The sequence below is a fragment of the Antechinus flavipes genome, chromosome 2, assembly GCF_016432865.1.
Source record: "Antechinus flavipes isolate AdamAnt ecotype Samford, QLD, Australia chromosome 2, AdamAnt_v2, whole genome shotgun sequence".
NCBI classification, from domain to species: domain Eukaryota; kingdom Metazoa; phylum Chordata; class Mammalia; order Dasyuromorphia; family Dasyuridae; genus Antechinus; species Antechinus flavipes.
Window position 1 is genome coordinate 512,779,899 of NC_067399.1, and position 25,641 is coordinate 512,805,539.

Sequence of the window (25,641 nt, forward strand, 5' to 3'; positions counted from 1 at the left end):
AGAGAGAGAGAGAGAGAGAGAGAGAGAGAGAGAGAGACATAGACAGAGACTGAGACAGAAAGAGAGAGACAGAGAGAGATTGAGAATTACAGTTTACAATTCAGTTTCAGAGAGTGGAAGTGGAAACTTCTAAAACTAATATAGCATCCCTGCTTGTCCTCAGCTAATTAAATTGTGTTTACTTGGCACATTTATCTACATCCCCAATTTCAGAAGTGTCTCTGGACTACTGCGTTTATGCTTTGTCGTCCTCTTAAGTGTCTCTCCCAACTGGCTCTCACAAAAGAGTAACAATAAAGTTTATGTAGCGTAATTCCTTTTTGCCTCCCCAATTCTAAACACACACACATATGTATGTATATCTGCATGTATATATACTCAAATATAAATATATATACTTACATACACATATAAATATTTGTCCTTCCTTCTTGGAGAGTTCCCTGACATCAGGGAGGGGAAGCCATGACATGTAGGTGAATTGGATTTGAGTAAGGGAGGCTGGACAAGCTCACCCGCCTCCCTTTCCCCTCCAGAGCCCTCTGGGTCCAATGCCCAGATAGAGATCAGGACGCCTGGAGATGGCCCTGGAGACCTTGGCCTTTTTATATTAAGGCCTTTAACAGGTCTCAGGTTGTCTGAGGCAATGACCATTCAGAGTTTAAGGCTTGGTAAGAAATGAGTCAAAGAATTTTACATAGTCAAAAAAAAAAATCAGTCTTACAGGGGAAGATCTTCAGAGTCAAAACAGAAAGAATTTATACTGTGCTCATTCTAAGCCGTATGAGACCAAACCATGACCAAATGAGGCTTGGGCTCAGACCTATTACTGCCCAGTCCATGAAAGTCAGAGTGATTTGGATTTAAGGCAGTCTTTTAGAAAGAAATCTAGCCTGTAAGCCTGAAGATATCTTGTGAGGTTTCAGTGAACAAAATTTATATTCCTTTGGGCAGAGCACCTGTAGGTAAGGCTATGATTCCCTTTATAAAGAGAAGGAGAAGTGGAAGGGAAAGAAGGGACAGAAGGGAGGAAGAAAAAGAAGAAAGAGAAAAAAAGAAAGAAGGAAGGAAGGAGCTACATTAAAGGTATATATGTGTGTGTGTGTATGTGATGGGGCCTTCAATGTCAGGTGTAGTTTGTAGAGGAATTAATCCCTCAAGCAAGAAGATAGAAGGCTCTGATAGAAGTTAGTTTTAGCTCCACGGTCCCACCCTTTGTGGAGGTGGAGCAGTCTGAAATCCAAGTTATGTCCAACTCCTGAGACCCACTCTCTTTAGAAATCCCAACCATTTCCCCAAGATTAAATTTTCCCTATAAAACCTCTTGTATGCCATACCATGGCTGTTACCTTCCTTTCAGTCAGCGTGTCACCACCCTTTGCCTTGTGATGTCTTTCCATTCCCCTTCCTCCATGCCACGTAGTATCTCCCTTCTAACTCCACTATGCTTCCCAACCCCATTTCTCTTTATTATGGCTAACTATTTTTTTAAAAAATAAATTTGTGATTTTCTTTTTTCCCCTCTTTTTATTGAAGTTTTTTATTTTCAAAACATATACAAAGATGATTTTTCAATAATGATCCTTGAAAAACCTTGTGTTCCAATTTTTCTCCCCTTTCTCTCTCCTAGGTGGCAAGTAATCCAATAAACATGGTAAAAATATATGTTAAATCCAATATATGCATACATATTTATGTAATTATTTTGCTGCACAAGAAAAATCAGATAAAAAAGAAAAAATGGGAAAGAAAATATAAATTCAAGCAAACCACAACCAAAAGACTAAAAATGTTATGTTGTAATCCACCCTCAGTTCCCACAATCCTCTCTTTGAGTATAGATGGCTCTAATGATCACAAGATGATTGGAACTGGCCTGAATCATTTTGTTGTTAAAAAGAGCCACATCCATCAGAAATGATCATCCTATAATCTTGCTGTTGCTGTGTACAGTGATCTCCTGGTTCTGCTCATTTCTCTTAGCATCATGTAAGTGTAAGAACATTAGTTCATATAAGTCTCTCCAGGTCTCTCTGAAATCATCCTGCTGATCATTTCTTACAGAACAATAATATTACATAACATTCATTATGCCATAACTTATTCAGCTATTCTCTATCCACTCAATTTCCAGTTTCTTGCCATTACAAAAAAGGCTGCCACAAACATTTTTGCACATGTTGGTCCCTTTCCCTCCTTTAAGATCTCTTTGCCCAGTAGAAACACTGCTGGATCAAAGGATATACAGTTTGATAACCCTTTGGACATAGCTCCAAATTGTTTTGCAGAATGGCTGGATCAGTTTACAACTCCACCAACAATGCATCAGTGTCCCAATTTTCCCATATCCCCTCCAACATTCATCATTATTTTTTCCTGTCATCTTAGCCAATTTGAGAGGTGTGTAATGGTATCTCAGCATTGTCTTAATTTTCATTTTTCTGGTCAATAGTGATTTAGAGCACCTTTTCATATGACCAGAAATGATTTCAATTTCTTCATTTGAAAACTGTCTGTTCATATCCTTTATACCATTTATCAATCAAAGAATGGCTTGAATTTTTACAAATTTGATAAATTTTTATCCCTATTACATAGGATGCTTGCTGATGGTTTAAAATAGATGCTACTGCTCATTTTAAGGAAAACTCCATTTATTCCTATACTCTCTAGTGTTTTTAATAGGAAGGGCTCTTGGATTTTGTCAAATGCTTTTTCTACATCTACTCAGATAATCATATGATTTTTGTTAGTTTTATTATTGATATAGTTAATTATGCTAATAGTTTTCCTAACATTGAACCAATCCTGCATTATTGGTGTAAATCCTACTTTGTCATGGTGTACTATCCTGAGGTTAACTTTCTGTAATCTCGTTGCTTTTAGAGATCTGCTTTTAGGACAAAGGGGAAATTGTCCAAGCTTCCTCTACAGGCAACAGTAGCTACATTGGGTTGGTGCTGACTAACTTCTGGTGCTGAGTGGGTGTGGCCAAGTCCTTGATATTCTGGGATTTAGGGGCTCCCTATTTGTCCTTTGTATTTGTGTTGAATATCTTACAGCTAATCTGCTGATATGGCTAGCAACCAGGACAGAGTAGCCGACATTGCTGTAGATTCCTCCCAGTAGATTCCTTGGAATCCATACCACCCTGGGTCTCTGTACTGCCTGAGCTTGGGTGCCTGTGCTCAGTCTGCCTCCCTCCATGCCTGATTGAAAGTTCTTCAAAATTATCTTCTCCTGGAAGTTTGTTATATTCCAATTATTTGTGGGTTCTGTTAGTCCAAAACCAGTTGAGAGGCTTGATTTATTATTAATTTGAGAGACATCTTGGAAGAGCTCACATAAACACATGTGTCCATTTGGTCTGTAACTTATTTGCCTAAATAAATCTACATTTTGCCGAAGAGAATGGCCATTGTGAATTCTTCACTTGATCAAACTCAAAATCTTTTGATGCCAAATCCCACATCATATGTATATATTAATGTGTGTGTGTATGTGTGTGTGTGTGTGTGTATAAATGTAATCCAAATCTCAAAGCCCATTAATATGGGACTCTTTCCTCACTGGTGAAGACTAATACCTTGTACCTGCATGAGGGGCAAGGCAGAATTGATTTGGCTTCTTGTTTCCAGTTTCTAGAGAAGGGAAAAGTCAAGATGAAAGGAAATGATAATCTCTATTATGTCCTATGCAGCTTGCCACATTATAGACTTCAGGCATTTCCTCTTGGGAAAGATATGAGACTCCATCTTGGTAAATATGCATTGGCAGATCTCATTCCCAAAGGAAGAGTTTCTTTGGTGAAGTTGAATAAGATCCCAACAAAATGACAGGTTCATGCTAGAACCCAGTGTCCAGATGGGCCATAGGGTGGGACTTGGTCAAAAAGAGCCTCCCTGAGGTAAGCAGGGAGGAGCACTGATGTGATATCTCTTTAAATTCACCTTTTGATTTTGATTAGGCTTTTATTTTATTCTATGTAGGCTTGTATTGCAGTAGGCTCTGGTTGAATTCCTTGTGCAATTCTTTGCATTGATAAACCCTACTATTACAGTATGTAATCAGAAAACCAATTTATGGTGTCATCCCCTCAGATTATCTTTCCCCTATAAAACAATCCACCTGAACCTCATTTCCTTGCTAAATCTTTTTAGGGTTAGCCTAGCAATCAATGCCATAATTCCCCAATTCTTTTAGGTTCATTAAGAATTATCCATTTTATAGCAGCAAGTTCCTTTATATTTAGTCTGCCTAATGACATGTTCTCCCTGGTTAATCTCACAAATTCCCTAGCAGAATTTAGTCTCAAATCTTTCCCCTTGTTATCTGCTATTTCCTTTTTGGAACTTAAGCTCACCAGTCAAAGGCTTCATAATAAAGTCTTTGCTTCTTGATTTGGAGATGGTCTAAACCTACAAATTCTTTTAATATCCTTCACAAACACTAACCTGTAACGCCAATATACTTTTGGGGTCCAAACTCCCTCTCCCCAATATTTGGTGGACTATATAGAGGGTGTTCTTAAATTTCAATATATTTTTGGGGTTTAGCATTTCTGTAACCTCATGTACCATTGATGAGTGCCTGAATATTGTTTTGGGCCAAGAAGAATTAAAGAATTGATCCCTGAAGCAAGCAGGAAGAAGGTTGTGATAGAGGTCAGTTTAGCTCCATAGTGTCACCCTTTGGAGAAGTCTTCTAGTCTGAAATCCAAGTTATGTCAAACTCTTGAGACCCACCCTCTGTAGAGGTCTTGAGCAATCTCACCTTGCCATGTCCTGTGAGTAATCCCAGTTATGTCATGTCCCTAAGATTAAATTTTTCCTTTAAATCTACTTATGGGCCATTCCATGGCTGCTGCCTTCCTCTGGGTCAGCCCTCTGTCTTGTGGTGTCTTTCCCTTTCCCCTTCCTCCTTGCCATGTAGTATCTCCTCTAACTCCACTATGTTTCTTAACTCCACTTCTCCTTCCAGTTAACTAACTCTTTTATGGTGCTAAGTTCCTTTCAGGATTTAGCTTACCAACTAAGCACATGTCCCAACTTCGTGGGGTGCTCCCTTTCTATTAGGTAATGATGAATTGCACTAAAGAACTTGTTTTTCATATGCTCTCTCTCTCTCTCTCTCTCTCTCTCTCTCTCTCTCTCTCTTTCTCTCTCTCATATATATATATATATATATATATTCTTATATGTGCACTTTCTCTGATTTCTATTTTGCTATCAAATTGGATAAATGGATTTCTTTGATATTTGTTTTGTTCATATATGATATATTCATTGTGGAATTGGTATTTGGTAGGAAGAGAATCAAACCTTGGATATAAACTTGTCTTCATTTGCCCATTTAAATTAGTAATCAAGAATATAGCCTGAATCTAAAAATTATATCTTCTAGACTAATAAGGAAACAGATAGATATAATTCTAACCTGGTATCTCCCTTTTTTGAGGATAGCAGAGTAATAGCCTCAGGTCCCTACCTCTTGCTTTCCCTCCTGATAGGAATTAAAGTTTCCCTTGGAGAAGAATGGGAGTTGATGTTAGAGATTTCTATTTTATTTCCCTGAAGGCTATACAAATGAGATAGTCTACATTGTATACACACACACACACACACACACACACACACACGCGCGCGCGCGCGCATATATATATAATATTCTTAACCACTTCTTTCAGCACAGTTGTTAAACAATTCTAAAATGCCAGAAATATGCCTTGCTAAATTTATACCTTTTTTTTTATGCTGAAGTCCTTTATATCACCACTCAACTATGTCCACATCCAGTTAAAAGACTGAAAACTGATTGTTCAGCTGTATTGTCATTTAAATCATCATTTCCTCACTTATAATTCCTTAAAGTAGGAAGCTTTTTTTTAGGTATGCCTCTCTCAGAAACAATTAGATGATGAAGTCCATTTCAAGTAAAAAGATTATCATCTTGTCCCATGGGGGAAGGGGAAGTAACAGTCTCTGTATTTGTCCATTTTAGTGAGGAGAAAGTTCCTTTAATCTCCCAAAATTCAGTTTCTCTAGGGTGCTTTGGAGGTGAATAAAGCTCTGATGAAATCATCTATAGCACGTGAAGAAAATATAAATTACTAGGTTGCCCAAGGACATCCTAACTTATGGACCTAAATTATTTATTGTAATTATCTTCAAGCTACAATTCTCAAGAACATAGTTCTTAACGAATTTGAAGTTTCTCCTTCATAAATGGCCACAGAGAATTTGTTTTTTACTCTTCCAGAAATACCAGCTTTTGTTTGTCTATTTTTGAAGAGGACCAGTGACATCATAGGGTGATATTTTCACTTGTGTATGAACTGGAATTAAGTAAGGCAGGGTTGCACCAATTCATCCATCTCACTCTCTCTTCCAGAATCAAAAAAGTCCAGTGGAAAGACAAAAGTCAAGATGGTGGCCCAGGATGCAGTGAATAACTTTGTTGTCTTCAGTAAGTGACTAAGCTCTAAGTGTTCCACAGTCTACTTCAACTGTCTTTCTATTCAATGGAATAAATTATTCTTCTCTGCCCATTTTGCTGAGGGGAAGTCTTTACATGCTTGGAGTCGACATCTCTCTAGGTCACTGGTGGACCTGAAGCCCATAGGTTACCCATATGCTGAGATGATTTACTGGAATACAACTGCTGCATATTCTACAGCTTGTCTCTGGTGATAGTTGGGTTCTAGATAGACACCAAAGGTGGATGAACAATCCTGAAAGGGACTCCAAAAGTCCTCATACAAGAGATACTAACCCTCCTTGCACACCCCATAACCAGATGCCTCATATTAAAAGATAATTATCCCTAAAGGAATTATCAAAAGTACCATCAAAAACATAAAAGTCAATCTGGGATCACTGATCTTTTCATTTTCTTCTTAGACACAATCATTCTTTCCAATTCTGCAGGTCTTCATGAATCGTGGAGATCTCACTCAGACAAGTTTCCTAGTACTTTATATTTAATGTTGAAATGGAGTTAGATACTTTGAGTGAGATACATTCAAATAGTTAACAGAAAAAGATTTACTTAACCTTAGCAGGAAAAGGATATTCAACAAGGATATATTTTCAGGACATCATCCTCTGCTGATTCAGTTGAGTGAAACTCCCCTACCTGAGTTTCCTATAAAGATCCTTTAGCTAAGAATCAGGGAGTACTTGGAGTTCCTCATGACTGTTTTGTATTTAGGCAACCAAAAATTGATTCTAATAGCCTAAGCCATTAGTCCCTTGAACTGATAAAGTCTTGAGGATGGTTTTAATACTTTTTAAAGAAAAACAAAACAACAGCTTAATTACATTAGAAAGAGGTTAAAATAAAGGTCCCGACTCCTCTCTTGTTCTAAATTTCCTTCCTCCTTAGAGAGAGCCACTATTCTTCTAATCATGCAGGTACATTACCTTAGTAACCCTATTTATTCAATCAGCTGATAAGTTTTTAAGATTCGAACTCCTTAATATCTCATTTATCTACCTTCTTTTCTATAACTCCTCATATGAACTATTGCAATAACAATGTAATTGATCTCTCTGCAACCACCCGCTCTAATCTATCCTCCACACAGCTGTCAAATTGATATTACCAAAGTGACGCTTCACTGATTCCTCATTGCTTCTATGAGAAAATATGAACTCTAGTGTCTGGCACCTGAAACTCATCACAGTTTAGATCCAACCTTTCATCCCAGATTAATTGTATATCAGTGCTTCCTATGTACCCTATCTCTGGTCAAACTCCTATACTTTCTGTGCCCATATGTGACATTCCAGAACATGGCATTCCTATATTAGTGCTATTACACAGCCTATCTTCCTTGCCTTGAAATGTTTCTATTCATTTATGAATTATGGAACTCCTAATTCCTTTCAATGGCCAGTTCAAATGCTATTCCTAATGCCATCTTCTTCAAGAGGTCTTTCCTGATTCCCCTTGTTAGTGCTTCTATCCTAAAATAACCTTCCTTACCCCAAGATATTTTGTATATATCTATCTATCTATATCGATATATGTATCTACTTAATTACATAGTTGGTATATCCCCCTTTCCCATTCTCTGCTCTAGCAGATTTTTAGTTCTTTGGTAGCAGGGAAATTTTTCTTTTATATTTGTATTCCAGACATCTAGCATAGTGTTTGGCATTTCTTAAGTACTTAATAAATATTTGTTGATTAGGTTATAGTTTTTTTATCATAAAAAGGGACGTCTGACCTTTTTCACAATCTGTCAATTATCAGTGAGATAGGTTCAGTTGTCAGTTATTTCAACACCTTAGGATAAAGATGATAGAATCTTGGAATTATTAGACTTAGAGTTGGAAAGATTAGGAGTTCAATTAGCTCTTTCCCTCTCCTGACCCCATTTTAAAGATGAGGATCCTGAAGCCCAGGTAAATTAAATGATTTCCCCAGTCACATAAGTAAGCAAAAGGAGAGCCAGATTCATACCCTATCATACCTCTCCCCAAACTCCAAATCTAGCAGTTTTTCAACTCTACATTTAGACCAATTAACTTGAAATTTTCACAAGTTTTTAACTTACTATCTCCTCATTATCTTGAGTACCAGCATCCTATTGGACACTTAGGTTTTTCTGGTCCAAAAGTCATTTTCCTTGGAAGAGAAAAAAAGCATAGTAATTGCAGTTTAATTGCAGTCTTTCTATTGTCAATCAATTAACTTCTCATTCACCCCTAAGCAATGGTTCTATTTCTTCCTTGATCCTTTTCTTTTTCTTCATATAAATAATTCTTCAAAATTCTAGAATTTTTTCAATAGCTTCAGTTTTGAATTTTATCAAGACAGTTTTGTGATTCGGTGCCTAGGGTGCTGGTCTGGAGTCAGTAAAATCCAAATTCATTTCAGTCTCAGAAACTTATTATCTATGTGGCTATGGACAATTCATTTAACTTGCCTCAGATTTCTCATCTGTAAAATGGATATTCTAATAGCATTTATTTTTCTACCTTTTATAAAGTTAAAATGAGGTCTTTGTTAAGTGTTATATAAATGCTACGAATTATCACTCTTGATACTTAAAAAAAAAATTATGCCATGCCTTTGTATTCATTGTTTGCTCACCTTCCATTGCTTTTATAAACAAATACACATCTTTATCAAATATCAGTTGACTGATGAATTACTTGTTCTATCATCTTCCTAAATTTGTGCTATTTTACCTTTGTTTGGAAAACTTTTAAGGGTAATGATATAAAAGTGGTCTAATTATTTTCTTTTTTTCTCTTTTTTTTCTTTTTTATTATTAATTAAAGCTTTTTATTTACAAAATGTATGCATGGGTAATTTTTCAACATTGACCCTTAATAAAACTTTCTGTTCCAATTTTTTCTCTCCTTTCGTCCCTCCCCTCCCCTAAATGACAGGTAGTCCAATACATTAAATAAGTCAAATCCAATATATATATATATATATATATACATATTTATAGTTATCTTGCTACACAAGAAAAATCAGATCAAGAAGGAAGGAAAAAAAACTGCAAAAAAAAAATGCAAGCAAACAACAACAGGGAGAGTGAAAATGCTATGTTGTGGTCCACACTCAGTTCCTACTGTCATCTCCCAGGGTGTAGACGGCTCTCTTCATCACTAAACAAGTGGCACTGGCTTGAATCATTTCATTGTTGAAGAGAGCCACATCCATCAGAATTAATCTTCATATACTCTTGTTGCCATGTACAATGTTCTCCTAGTTCTGCTCATTTCACTTAGCATCAGTTCATGTAAGTCTCTTCAGGCCTCTCTGAAATCATCCTGTTGGTCATTTCTTACAGAACAATAACATTCCATAACATTCATATACCATAACTATTAAACCATCTCCAACTGATGGATACCCACTCAGTTTCTACTTTCTGGCCACTACAAAGTGGCAGTTTGTGCTGCCACAAACATTTTTGCACATGTGGGTCCCTATCCCTCCTTTAAGATCTCTTTGGGATATAGGCCCAGTAGAAACATTACTGAGTCAAAGGATATGCACAGTTTGATAACTTTTTGAGCATAATTCCAGATTGCTCTCCAGAATGGTTGGATTCGTTCACAACTCCACCAACAATGTATCAGTGTCCCAGTTTTCCCACATCCCCTCCAACATTTGTCATTATTTTTTCCTGTCATCTTAGCCAATCTGACAGGTGTGTAGTGGTATCTCAGAGTTGTCTTTATTTGCATTTCTCTGATCAATAGTGATTTGGAGCATCTTTTCATGTGACTAGAAATAGTTGCAATTTCTTCATATGGAAATTGTCTGTTTATCTCCTTTGACCATTTATCAGTTGGAGAATGGCTTGAACTATTATAAATTTGAGTCAATTCTTTATATATTTTGGAAATGAGGTCTTTATCAGAACCTTTGACTGTAAAAATGTTTTCCCAGTTTATTGTTTCCCTTCTAATCTTGTCTGCATTGGTCTAATTATTAAAAAAAAGATTAAAAACTGAAAACATATCAAAGAGTAAATAGCAAAACAAAAACCAAAATTCATGAACAATAAGATATGAGGCAAGCATATTACAAGTATGTATAAATGGAATGATTAGAGAATGTGATTCTAGACTACAGATCACCTAGTATGGATGTCTGAATAATGGAGGCCTGTTTACATTAAGAATGCAATCTTTGGGATTCAGGTGATAACTTAAATTTGGAACTTATAGCCATTTAAATGGAATTGAATTGAAGCCATCACTGCTACATAGTTGTAGACTTAAGAATCTTAGAAATGGATCAGAGGTCATTAAAGCTAATGTGTGCTTAAGCCAGAATTTTTTTTGATACCATCTTGACAAATGTTTATTCAGATTTTGAAAGAATCTTTCCTGTGATGAAGAATTCACTATCACTTAAGGCAACTCATTCTTCTTTAGGGTAGACATAATTGTTAACATTTTTTCTTCTTTATATCAAGTAGAAATCTGTCTCTCAGTACTTGTGCTAATTTTATTCTCTGGAGTTAAGTAAAATAGGTTTAATCATTATTTTTTTTAGATAAGTCTTTAAAATGTTTTCAAATAGTTATATTTCCTTGAAGTCATTTCTTCTTCTGTAGGTTAATCATATTTTTATTCAATTATCTCTCATATATCATGATTTCATTTCCTTTCACTGCCCTTATCATATTCTAGACTTGGCTTACTTTATCAAGGTTGCTCTTGAGAGATGCTGCTTAGAGGTCATTCTAGAACCTAGATCCAGGGAGGTGCTTCAGTGGATAGAATGTTGGCTCTGTAGTCAGGAAGAGCTCAACTAAAAATCTGACCTCAGACACTTATCTAAATGATCCCAGGCAGGCAAGAAAAACTCCATTCTGGTTCTTCATGATCTTGTCTTTCCTTTTCCATACAGACCCTTAACCCTCAATTCCAGGGAAGTGTTCTCGAGGCACAGGGTGGTGGTGAACAGGAAAAGTACATGGTATATGAACCTACAGCCCAATCACAGAGATTGATTTAGGGCAGGTTTGGCAGGTCCTATCAATGATCAGTGTCAATCAAAGGAGAATTCAAGCAGCTGTAATGAAAAGTTCTAAAGGACTTGGGTTAACAGTGGCCTCTAGGGGATTTAGGTTGCCTAAGACATTGGGGACAAACTCAAATAGAAATGGTGACCACTAATCCATACAAAAAGATCCCTGTGGGCCATATAGTGACTTAGTTTTGAAATGTAATATTAACTATGTTTTATTGTATTATTATTATTAATTTTGTTACATATTGCCCAATTGCATTTTAATCTGGTTCTAGCCTGCATTGAGAAGTGTTATGGACCATGTGTTTGACATGTTTCAGGATACTGAGAAATTAGGGATTTGCTCAGTGTTGCAATATAAAAAGTATATTAGGGACGGTCCTTGAACTCAAGTCTTCCTGGTTTTGAGACAAATTTTGTATCCACTATGCCATGCTACCTTTCCAGTACTATGTTTTCATGAAATGGTCTATTACTCGGTGATAACACTGGTTATTTAACATGGAGTTATAACTATAACTGCGACCTCCACTTCTTTACAATTCACTCTCTCCATACATTGTGACTTGGCTTCTTCTGTTCCTAAATTTGTACTGATACTGTTCACTCAAATGTTGTCAAACTCCTCCTAATCATTATATCCAATGGATAATCTTTATTCAGATGTTATCATCCTTCATCTTCCTGCTTTATTTGACTTTCTCCTTTCTATCTCCTTTCTAGTGAATACTAGTTCCTTCCTAATATCAAAAACATTACATACTTATCCTAAAATTACCTTTCTAACCACATTTTTTGTCTCTTTTATTGACTAACTTGCCTTTTGAACTGGATGTCTTCTAAGGATTTGTACTTAGCCTTCTCTTTGTTTATGCACATACCTTTATTAGTGTTACTTGGTCACTCTCAATGCTTCAACTAAAAGCTTTGTTTTATTGTCGTTTACAGTTGTCCTAGGCAACTTTATTGTGAGTTAATAAATCATGTATATCAACAGTGAATTGTCCAATTTTATGAGATGAAGGAGTATCTGGATGTAAATAACTGTCAATTTTTACATCTGTATCTCTGACCTTTTTTGAACTCTAGATCTAGATGCTTACAGAATAATTTCAATTTATTGTCCTACTAATACCTCCAATTTAACATGTCCAAAACTATTTGTTATATTTCTTTCTAAACTTGCTTCTTCTGAATTCTCTTGCTTTTGTCATTGACAGCATCATTCCTCTAATTTTATATTGTGAAACTTTGGTATTAATTTTGAACTCTTAATTATCTTTCTTCTCATAGATAATTGATATCCTATATATTTATGCTTTCATATACTTCTCTTCACTATAAATGTTGTACATGTAGCACTCTCCCCCTAAATGAAAATTTGTTGATTCATTCATTAATTCATTCATTTATTCATTTCTATCCCCCCTTGTAGAAGTACATATTAGTACCCGAATGGCCTCTTGTATAATAGTCTTCTCAAAGATGTTTCAAAGATACTGATGGTCAATATACTAAATGCTAACATAGTAAATGCAGCCAACCATTCCTGGATCATTTCTCTGCTTTCCAAAGAGTAGTAAAATTTCATGTAATATGACAGTATTTAACCAGCTAATGGTGATTGAGGTCTGAAGACTGGGCTGGTGTAGAACAATTCTTTGACCACAAGATGGCAATCCAGTCACCTGTGAATAACCAAACTACTCACCACTACTGGTTTCTCTGGTGACTAACCTGATCCCTGTTTACTGGATGTAAATACAGTGGTATGATCTGGAACATACCACAAATGACAAAAAATTCAAAATATCCTCGTTATAAATCCTCCATCCCGTAGACTGATTTTACCCTTCCAATCATACTTCCCTCTCACTTCATAAAATTTGACAATTTAGTATTAATGGATCTGAATTACTAACAATAATCAAGTAGCACAGAAATTTAAAGCAACAATCAAACAAAGCTTTAAATATCAGTCTGCAATGTGATCGTAATTGTAGTTATACTTATGGTTCATTTTTTAGCATCCTTCCCCCTACCTCCTAGACACTCTGAGGGAAACAAAGAAGAAAGTAGTTGATCCAGATTTAAAAAAAAAAAGTGTAGTGGGAATTTCTTTAGAAATACAATGAAGAAACCAAAAAAGAAAGAAACTGGATTGGAATTCTGCTTCATCTCACCACAGGAGCAATGTTTTAAGTTCTAAGAGCAATGAAACTTCCAACTTACTCTATTTCACTCCACAGCATGCATCCCTTCCTATTCTGTTCTCTCTCTGTCTCTTCACTTCTGTATTTTTGCTTCCTTCAATCTAAATCAAATCTATGAATAATCTCATAAACTGAGGTTCCTGATCTACTTTCCAGTGCTTTCTGTAGAGATTTTCAAAGCTGCCTGATGTTCTAGAAAAACCACTGAGGCAGAGTTCCAAGACAATAGCAATAGCACATTATGAAATGGTCCATGGTCAGCTCTAATGAAATGGACTTCAGAGTTTCTCATCATTTGAGATGCCCATTTCCTCCAGAGCATTGGTTGCTTGATGTCTGAACAATACAGGAGAAGTAGACTGAAAATGCAGAATCTCATTGGTTAATATATTTTGCTTTTGGCCTTTAGGAAGGGCTACACAAAATACAGAATCCCCTTAGTTGATTAATGGACTTGTGAGCAGACCTTAACAGACCTATCTTGACCTTCCAGGAGGTATTTCCAAGCCTATGGACAGTCTTAAGGGGGTGGGCTGATAAGTGGATGCCAAAACATCTACAGGGGCTGACAGGCTGGGAAAAGAGCAGGCTGAAGTCTGTCAACCAGGGTCATTTATTGGCTACCTGCTTATGGTCCCCTTCCCATGTTGGGCAACAAATGGATTCCAGGGTAGGAAGGGCAACAAAGATACCTGGGGGACTTTCCATGTAATTGAGTCACCTCTGTCCACTGGGCTTAGACACTATAACAAGGGGGGAAATGGGGACGGTCCTCTAGTTAGCTTCCTCTGAGTGAGCATATGAACTTATAATCTGCAGTTCATAGCTCTGAGGCCTATTGCCAGAATTTATAATCACTACCTCTATGGAATCACATCAAATTGATTAATACTGATTGGAGTAAAGTAAGAATCCAATAAATTAAGGGCCCAATTAACCATCTAAGGGTCCAATTAATCATCTATTACATCTCAATCACTGGGACAGGGAAAACATGGAGTCCTGGGAATTATGAGTCTTCTAAATCTAAATTTTTTCCAAGGGCAAAAGAAATGGGTTTGATATATATATATATAGTTTCTATGATCCCTTTATGCTAACCCTTCAAAAGGGTCTTAATATAATTACATAGTTCTTACTATATCCATTTTCTTTCCTTTCCAATAAATACTGTTAACAATCTTCCTTATATATAAACTGGTTGTGTTACTTCTTGATTCAAAAAGATTTCAGTGGCTTCCTATGGTCTATGAAATGAAATAAAAATTTCTTTTGATTGACACTTAAGATCAAATACAAGTTAAATTGTATTCCTTTCTAACCTTGATTTGCTTTCTGTTGCTTCTCATTTCTGTTCTTTTTCTCATTTTACTTTTGGAGTCTGCACGGTCCTCTTACTCTCTTTTTTGTTGAATTCATACCCATCATTAAAAATACATCTTCAACACCACTTCATTAATACTTATTTGTCTCCTCTTTCATAACATCATTCACCTCTGAACCACATGTAGCATTATGTTCCTTGCTTTTTTTCTAATTAGGTGTTATAGTGTGTTAAAGTTTTTTTGGGAAGTGTCTTAGTCTCTTACTAGACTTTAGGCTCCATAAAAATGACCTGAAATCTCTTATCTAAACTTTGTAATTCCCCTCGCTTTGCACGTGTTACACAATAGATGCTTAGTAAATGATTATTAAATTCAACTGAATTTTGAAATCTTATTAAAATTATCATGAAGAGATCTAATCAGGGAGACAGCAGTATGAACCATTTGTCCCTAGAAGAAACCAACAGAAAAAAGTTCACATATGGAATTATATATGATAGTGCCTTTAGAATTTTGCTAAGTTTTAGACTGACTTTAAAGTAGGGACATTTCTAAATTTCAAATAGAGATTTTTTTTCCTACATTTTTTTTTCAATTCTATATTAAGTCACCAAGAATGAATGGTAGTCTTCAGGTTTGAGAAGTTTGGTGGGATAAGTCAGATACAGACTATAGGGAACACAGTTTGCATTTTAACCTTCCTTTTTCTTCAAATCAAGTCAATAAATAGAAATTTTAATAAGTATTTCTTGATTGATTGATTTAATGATCTAATAATCATAATGACCATAATTACTTGTTCTGATTTATGAGGAAAATTGCTGGACCTCTATATTGGAAGCATCTATGGATCCACATAATTATTCTATAGGGTTTAAAAACAAACCATGAAACAAAAATCTTCCTTTCTCTTCACAGGGTCTGATCTCAGTTTCTGCAAGAATTCCTATCTATTACATATAAATTGTGTGCTGCAGTTGGCTCTGATTGGCTCTTGAGAGGTGTTTGTTAAATTATCAATGTGAGAACTTTGACCACAGAAATCACTACATATCAGGACTTGGCTTATTACTTAGGTGATTGTTTCAACTTACAAAAATTTTAATATTGCTGATTAAACTTAAAAAATGTGTGCATGCATTTTCCCCTGATCCTCCAGAAGACTTCGGTGTTGAGTATTTAACAGCATACCCCTACATTGTTGAGTTCATCAAGGAGTTCCATAGAAGGCCCAGGGGATGAATTCATCCTCAGACTCAGACTAGGTGCTTAACAACAATGACAACAACAAAAACAGACACTTTAAGATTTGCAAAGTGCTTGAAATGTATTATTTCATTCGAACCTTACAAAACCCCTACTTATATAGAACTACAAGCTCAATTTTTTTCCCCTTTCCTTTTCTATTCTTTCACCTTTCAACTTTTGTCAGAGGTGAGGATTCCCCTATAGCACTTCATATTACTTTTCTTTTTTCCAATTGAAATGCATTTTTTATTATTCTTTTTAGGAATTTTTCATTCTTCCTGATAATTTGGTAAGTTGAGAATTGATTATTCAAATCTTTTGCCTTTCTCTTTTGATAATGACCAGTTTGTATTTTATATATATAATACCTGTTATTTGTCCCAATAGAAACATAAACATGACACCCTCCCTAGAATTCATTAAAAACATCTATTTGTCTTCCCTACTTGCTGGAAATGAGGTTCTCAGTTTTGAATCATTCTTTTTAGGAGCTCTCTTAGTTAATTCTCGTAGTGAATTGTCAATGCCTGTTTACTGCACTGGTGACTCTTGGGAAAAACAAAAACAAAAACATTTACTTATTTAGAACAGTGTTCCTGCCTTTGGTGGGAAGGGGTGGTGATGACAGTACTATTGTTCACGTTTGCTCAACTGCCTTTCCTTGAAAATTAATTGATTTCTGTCAGTTCACAATGAAAATAAGTTTCCCTCAGCTACTGTCTGAAAGGGTCTGAAGTAAGAGTACAATTATTACTCTTTCCTCACCATCTTTTCTGCATTTTCTCTCTTTTTTTCACTGACTGGACTTTAGGCACTCCTTCCCCTTTTTGCTGTTTATTTGCTGCAAAATCCTTGTCCATATTCTTTATTTATAGCTGAGAAAACTGCAGTCAAGAGAAAAATAACAATTGCTAGTATTTGAGACCAGATCCTCTGATTCCAAATGCTGGGTTTTCCCCATACACTAAAGGACTCTAAGGAAATCTGATCTCAGGTTATTTAGCTTCCATAAACTTCAGTTATGTAAAATATAAAAAAAGAACAGCGTTCAGAGTGATTTCTAAAGTCTTTAACATTCTGTGGTACTATAATTAAGAGTGAGAATGGTATTCTAGATGGATCCTCATGGAACATGTCTTCTGCATTTTAGTTCACTTGAGAGGGGCAGCGCTTCTATTTTCAAAAAACTCTTTAGCTGACAACACTTGTGAAAGGAAAGTATTGAGAATGTGAGAAGGTTGCAGACATCGTTCTGATTGGCTGGGCAGAATTGGCAGGTTCTTTGTTTCCTGGAATAGAAAAAGAAAGAGACAGAAAATAGTTTCTCTGATTGAAGAATCTAGTCATCATCTCAGATCCCAAAGCAGAGTCCTCATTGAACCTGGTGGGAAAAAAATGGTGAAATCCCTGGGAGCCTCATTAGTAATGCTATTTTTCCAACTGGGCTGTAAGTTGGGAACAAGAGATGGATGGGATTAAGAAATTGCAAGACTGAAAGGGAAAGATTGGGGCTTGGTTAGTCTGGTCAGGATGTTACTGGATACAAAACAAATATAAATGCTGAAGAGTAATAATTTGGTATTGTCTTTTTTGCACAGGGGTTACCAGCCAGTCTAAGATAAATCAGAGTCCACAATTCCTGCAGGTCCAGGAAGGAGGCACAGCCCTAATTAACTGCAGTTTTACAGACAGTAATTTTGCTTACTTCCTCTGGTACCGGCAAGTTTCTGGGAAGGCCCTCACATTTTTGATAGCAATTCGTGAGACCCAGGATATACAGGAAGAGGGAAGATTCATCGTCCATCTGGAAAAAAGTGCCAAACACTACTTTCTGCATATCAAAGTCTCCCAACCTGAAGACTCAGGCTTCTACTTCTGTGCAGCAGATACACAGTGGTCCCCAGGCACCTGCAGCTTGTGCATAAACCCTGCAGTGGGTTTTTTTAATAGTATATTTTTTTTAGTATAATCTCTTTTTTGGCAGCAAAAACATAATCCTAATGTAACACCATGAAAATCTGAGCTCTGTGATTATCCCTGAAGTATCTGGATACATTAAAGCAGAATTCTCCAGACTTTTTTGATTGTGTACCTCATTCATACATTTTTTGTGCATGTACCATAGGGGTCTGCTGGTAAACGTTTAACAGTGGAAACATATGACACACTTTTAAGTTTAATATGAATTATTAAATATTCTCCATCATTTTTAAGTCTAGACAATCAACAAAAAATAAAGCAAATTCTTACTTGTAGAGTTTATTAATTTCCAAGGTGCAAATACTTACAGTGAAAATTCAATAGTTAACTCTTAAGAGCTGGCTCTGGCATTCCCCTTAAGTAGCACAATATTTGTATATTCACTTATTTATAAATTATATACATTTTAAATTACACTAATTATTATCAATGGAATTAAACTCGTAGATTTTCCATTGTGCCACATGTTGGCCCACATCATTCCAGAGTGCAGCCTGACCATATCAAAATGTACTGGGAAGTGTTTAATAAAATAAATAAAAAGACAATAAGATATGGATATTGAAATTTATGGTTTTCTATTCAATATGTGGCCCACAGAGATCCATTTCTATTTGAGTTTGATATCACTGGTGTATATCACAAAATTGGCACAAAAATAAAAATTAAAAAGAATAAAATGAAGATGAAATGATATTTGATCCTAGAACAAATAGAGAGCTATTGAAATTTGTTGACTAGGGAACTGGTTTAGTTACATCTCAACTTTAGAAAAATTACTTTGGTAGCTATGTGAAGGAAAATGGATTAGAGAGGAGAAAGACTTGAGGCAGGGAGAAAAATTTGAAGACTACTGTAATAGTCCAGGTGAACTAGGGTGATGATGGATGTTTAAGCAAAGAAAGTGGGTCATAGGGGAGAGATGTGGAAGTAGAAATGACAAAGACTGTATGCTTCAGATGAGGGAGAATAGAATTAAACATGACACAAGGTTGTGGATGTGGTTGATTGGAAATGTAGTTTTCTTTCTTCTTTCAAAGGACAAAGGGAATTTTGGAAGAGAGGGCTATGGAGAAAGGAAAGAAAAATATATATAATATGATCTATCACAACCCATTCATACTACTCATCCAGTGAGACTCATTTTTGTTCCATTCAAAATGAAAAATGGGAAGACAGAACTTTAACTCACTGATCATTGCACCAAAGCACCATCCTGCAAGGGCCATTTATAACACACACAACATGATTTGGAAACTAGAAACTGTATATGGTTGAAAAGAAGGGGATGGGGTTTTCCAAATGGCATCTACATAGATGCTGCTATGGATGCTTGGGAAGCAATTGTGTTATAACTGTCCTGAGGGTCATATGGCCAGTTGGGCAAGGGAGAAGTTAGCAATTTGCACAGCTGAGAGAACTAATGAAATTGGAGTATTGGGAAATACACACACATGTGATTATGTTAGAAATAAGTTTCATGATTAGTTATCCCAGGCATGGTGGGATTCAACTTTTTCCCATTCTGAAACTGGTTTATCAAACATTGTGGATCAGGCCACAGCCCTCTTAGAGTAAGACCATGGTTTTGGAGACCACCGTTTTAAAAGGATGATTCATTCTTAATAACTTCTTAAAGGAAGTTAGATAAAATCTTATCTGTTTTCAAAAGACAAATTCCTATATAATCTCCTCCACAGACTCTCAATTCCATCCCAGTCAGAAATGATCCTTCCTACCCTGAAATTTTATAATAATTTGTTTTTATCTGTATTCTGTTTTCTTTAAATCAGGAGATTAACAATTGTGGCCAAGATAAGAAAGGATTAGACTTCCTAGTATGCTTTGGGAAGAATGTGTAATATCTTCCTGGATAAGTAGGTCTTCATTTCCTATGAGTCCATATGCCCATGAATCTGCTATTGCCTGAACAAAAGGGAGTACTAGAAAGATATAAGAATAAGGGAGATCTCTTATAGATTCATAGTCATGTAGAATGGAGCCAGTATCGTATGCAAGACAATCCAAATACTACATAAAGCTAGTGAATGAAGAATCTTGCCTGCAAAAAGTTGAATCAGAGACTGCGTAAAACTGGAACAACCCAAAACCATATGAGAATGGTAAGATAAAGTCTAGATGAACAGAGAGAAGTTGATCATCTAAGTGCGGACTCTAAGCCCTCACTCTTGAATCTATCCAGGAGTAAACTATGATAGCAAGGAGAGCTGACACAAGTTCCCTTCCTATCAGAGCCCTTAATTGTGGTATTTCAGCTTCAAACTGCTGTTGGAACTTGTGTCAAGGCCATTACTGGATGGGACAGTGGACTGAACCAGTCCCACCATACTGTTCATATTTCTCCCAAAACTCAAGTCTTGACCCAACCTTGTCTGGTGCTTTACCCACTAACTGGATTGAAATACAAATGGTTTGGCCGGGGGTGTAGACATTAAGGAATAAAAGAATTTCCTTCAAAAAGCAATTGGAAGGGCATCAAAAATGATTCCTGAGCTCTAGGTACTCTCGAGTTCCTGACAAGGTGACTGACTGTAAGAAAAATCACATTTTATATCTTTCTTACAACTTTTGCTTTTTGAAAAAAAAATATATTCTTTTATTCCTTAACCAGTAAAAGTAAATTTTAATTCTATTTTACACTTCATAAATGCTTATTTTCTTTTAAATCCTAAATGAGAGAGATCGGACCAGCCTAATTCAGGTTTAGCCCACAAATAAAATTATTCATTCAGGAATGTATCATATAATTTTCTATTGTTTTGCTATTCATTTATGTCTTTACGTCAGAGAAATCTGTTCATTAATTCTTATTGCACAATAATATTTCATTACATTCATATATAATAGCTTGTTCAACCATTCCAAACTATTGGGCATCCCCTCAATTTCCAATATTTTGCCATCATAAAAAGGGCTACAAATATTTTTGCATATGCAGGTTCTTTTCCTATCTGGATCACAGGTTATACATAATTTAGTTGTCCTTTGGGCAAAGTTCCATGAATGCTTGGATCAGTTCACAATTTTACCACCAATGAATTAGTGTTCTAATTTTTCCACACCCTCCCTAACATTTATTACTTTCCTTTTTTTGTTTTATTAACCAACCTGATAGGTGTGAAGTGGTACCTCAGAGATGTTTTAATTTGCATTTCTCTAGTCAAAAGTGATTATTTCATATGCCTGTAGATAGTTTTGATTTCTTCATTGGGGAATGTCTTGTATTTTTATAGATTTGACTCAGTTCTCTATATATTTGAGAAATGAGGCCTTTATCAAAGACACTTGCTATAAAAGTTGTTTCTTAGCTAAGTTCATCTTCTAATATGTTTGTACAAAGTGGTTTCTTTTTAAATTTAATATAATCAAAATAATCTATTTTGTATTTCATAATTGTCTCTGTTTTTTATTTGGTCATGAAATCTTTCCCTACCCATAGATCTGACAGGTAGACTATTCCTTATTCTTCTAATTTGATTATTATGTCACTCTTTAAGAATCTAGATGCTATGCCACTTGGTACATATGTGTTTAATATTGATATTGCTCCATTGTCTGTGGTACCTTTTAGCAAGATGTAGTTTCCTTCCTCATCTTTCTTAATTAGGTCTATTTTTGCTTTTACTTTATTTGAGATTAGGTTGTTACCCCTTTTCTTACTTTAGCTGAAGCATAATATATTCTGCTCCAGACTCTTTATCTTTACTTTGTATGTGTTTCTTTGCTTCAAATGCAGTAAGTCCTGTATAGTGCTTCCAGCAATGAAGGAAGGAAGGAAGGAAGGAAAGAAGGAAGGAAGGAAGGAAGGAATGAAAAAGGAAGGAAAGAAGGAAGAAGGAAAGAAGGAAGGAAGGAAGGAAGGAAGGAAGGAAGGAAGAAAGGAAAGAAGAAAAATGTTTGAGAAATGGATGGGCATTTTGGTTTCCCCAGTTATGAAAGTTAAATTGGGGAAATGAAACTTTAATTAGAAAACTGAAACCCACAAGGACATCAAAGAATAATCAAGAGTGGAGGTTATCTTCCACCCAAAGAGCATAAGCTTCCTGGGGGTAGGGAGTCACTTTTATAATAAGGGGGCCTGAGATTTGAAAGAATCTTTTTATTTTATTCTTTGCCCTTAGCCCTTCTCAGTTACCTTACCACTTATAAATGTAACCCTTTGGGGTGGAGACTGGCTATATAACAAGGGGTGGAAATTTATGTACTATAACTCCTGTAACATCTAATTAATGAGGAATCAGGGGAAAGACTTGTGCTTCAGGATGGGAAATAAAATACTGTTTTTTTTATTTTTATTTAATAATTACTTTATATTGACACTCGTTTCTGTTCCGATTTTTTTTTCCCTCCCTCCCTCCACCCCCTTCCCTAGATGGCAAGCAGTCCTTTATATGTTGGATATGTTGCAGTATATCCTAGATACAATATATGTTTGCAGAACCGAACAGTTCTCTTGTTGCATAGGGAGAATTGGATTCAGAAGGTATAAATAACCCGGGAAGAAAAACAAAAATGCAGATAGTTCACATTCGTTTCCCAGTGTTCTTTCTTTGGGTGTAGCTGCTTTTGTCCATCATTTATCAATTGAAACTCAGGTCTCTTTGTTAAAGAAATCCACTTCCATCAAAATATGTCCTCATACAATATCGTTGTCGAAGTGTATAATGATCTCCTGGTTCTGCTCATTTCACTTAGCATCAGTTCATGTAAGTCTCGCCAGTCCTCTCTGTATTCATCCTGCTGGTCATTTCTTACAGAGCAATAATATTCCATAACATTCATATACCACAATTTACCCAGCCATTCTCCAATTGATGGGCATCCATTCATTTTCCAGTTTCTAGCCACTACAAACAGGGCTGCTACAAACATTTTGGCACATACAGGTCCCTTTCCCTTCTTTAGTATTTCTTTGGGATATAAGACCAATAGAAACACTGCTGGATCAAAGGGTATGCACAGTTTGATAATTTTTTGGGCATAATTCCAGATTGCTCTCCAGAATGGTTGGATTTGTTCACAACTCCACCAACAATGCATTAGTGTCCCCGTTTTCCCGCATCCCCTCCAACATTCATCATTATTTTTTCCTGTCATCTTAGCCAATCTGACAGGTGTGTAGTGGTATCTCAGAGTTGTCTTAATTTGCATTTCTCTGATCAATAATGATTTGGAACACTCTTTCATATGAGTGGTAATAGTTTCAATTTCATCCTCTGAAAATTGTCTGTTCATATCCTTTGACCATTTATCAATTGGAGAATGGCTTGATAAAATACTGTTTTTGAAGTTTTAAAGATGTGTCTACTCACCTAGGCTCCTGTTCTTGCAAGAATGTAAAATAAATCTTTCCTGCATTCATCAGTGAGTCAGTGGAGTTTTTGGTAAGATTTTTTTTTCAAGAAAGAAAAATAAAGAATATAAATTATAATAGTTATATCCCCCAATGCTAAAAAAAAAAAAAGCTCCAAAGTTCTAATCACTTTCATGGTTAAGTTTCATAACTTAACTGGGGTTCTGTTTTTCAGTCTCCCTCCAAAGTCTGCCATTCAGAAAGACTGACAGGTCTTAAGAAATAAGGGTTGGCATTCTCCAATTGATAAATGGTCAAAGGATATGAACAGACAATTCTCAGACGAAGAAATTGAAACTATTTATAGACATATGAAAATATGCTCCAAATCATTATTAATCAGAGAAATGCAAATTAAGACACTCTTTGAGATACCACTACACACCTGTCAGATTGGCTAGAATGACAGGGAAAGATAATGTGGAATGTTGGAGGGGATGTGGGAAAACAGGGACACTGATACATTGTTGGTGGAATTGTGAACACATCCAGCCATTCTGGAGAGCAGTTTGGAACTATGCTCAAAAAGTTATTAAACTGTGCATACCCTTTGATCCAGCAGTGCCTCTACTGGATTTATACCTCAAAGAGATACTTAAGAAGGGAAAGGGACCTGTATGTGCCAAAATGTTTGTGGCAGCCCTGTTTGTAGTGGCTAGAAGCTGGAAAATGAATGGATGCCCATCAATTGCAGAATGGTTGAGTAAATTGTGATATATGAACGTTATGGAATGTTATTGTTCTGTAAGGAATGACCAGCAGGATGAATACAGAGAGGACTAGAGAGACTTACATGAACTGATGCTAAGTGAAACGAACAGAAGCAGGAGATTATTATATACCTCAACAACAATACTGTTTGAGGATGTATTCTGATGGAAGTGGATCTCTTCGATAAAGAGAGCTAATTCAGTTTCAATTGATCAAAGACGGACTGAAGCAGCTACATCCAAAGAAAGAACACTGGGAGATGAATATAAACTGCTTGCATTTTTGTTTCTTCCCGGATTATTTATACCTTCTGAATTCAATTCTCCCTGTGCAACAAGAAAACTGTTCGGTTCTGCACACATATATTGTATCCAGGATATACTGTAACCTATTCAACATGTAAAGGACTGCTTTACATCTGGGGGAGGGGGTGAAGGGAGGAAGAGGGAAAATCGGAACAGAAGTGAATGCAAGGGATAATGTTGTAAAAAATTACCCTGGCATGGGTTCTGTCAATAAAAAGTTATTAAAAAAAGAAATAAGGGTTGGGGACTCCATATAGTTGGATTTTGGACTCAAATTTAGTGAGATCAATGCTCTGTAGAAACTAAATGAAACTGTGAGTCTAATCTCCTTCCCCAAGTGATAATGTGGTGAGTTAGCTCTTACCATATCTTTGAAGTAAATATTCCTTTGTAAAAATTAATTTCATGTTTAATGGATAACTGGTGTTAGTCATCAGGTTCCTAAAAATGGAATTAATAAGGATTTAAGACAATGACAAAGAAGAGAGACTTTCCAAATACTTCAGGACACTAACCAAGCCAATAGGAGATAAGAAATAACACTTGGCCTTCAGAGTGGGGCTAGAGTCAAACCATATTATACAAGAAAAAACACATTCCCACAGTGGTCATATGAGATTCCATTTATGAAAAAAAAAGCAAGTTCCAATCCTTTTTTTCTTTCTTTTGATGAGGACCTGAGTGTCTGGAGGGTCAGTGGCAGAGAAAGCACGGATAAGGATAAATTCAGCTTTACAGTCCTATTCCTGTGGAAGTCTTGGGAAATCTCACCTTACTATTTCCAATTAGAAAGCCAAGATGGAATTTCCTCTCTAAATCTGTCCATGGCTTATGCCATTTTTGCTAAAATTTCTTTTTAGATTTTTGTGGATTATAGTGAAATGATTATTTTCCTCCCTTATGGTTTTTTTTTTTTTCACTTTCTTTCCCCTCTACTCTACAAGCTTCCTCAGTTTTACTCCAGAGTAGTCCACAAA

The 25,641-nt window shown here is 35.9% G+C and overlaps 1 gene segment (V, D, J or C); it reads left to right on the plus strand.

The window, feature by feature from the left end:
* The first annotated feature begins 17,581 nt into the window (after nucleotides 1–17,581).
* Nucleotides 17,582–18,286, plus strand: LOC127547101 (T cell receptor alpha variable 29/delta variable 5-like). The segment is given in 2 exon segments: nucleotides 17,582–17,741; nucleotides 17,893–18,286. Coding segments are annotated over 2 exon segments (423 nt in total).
* The last annotated feature ends 7,355 nt before the right edge of the window (nucleotides 18,287–25,641 follow it).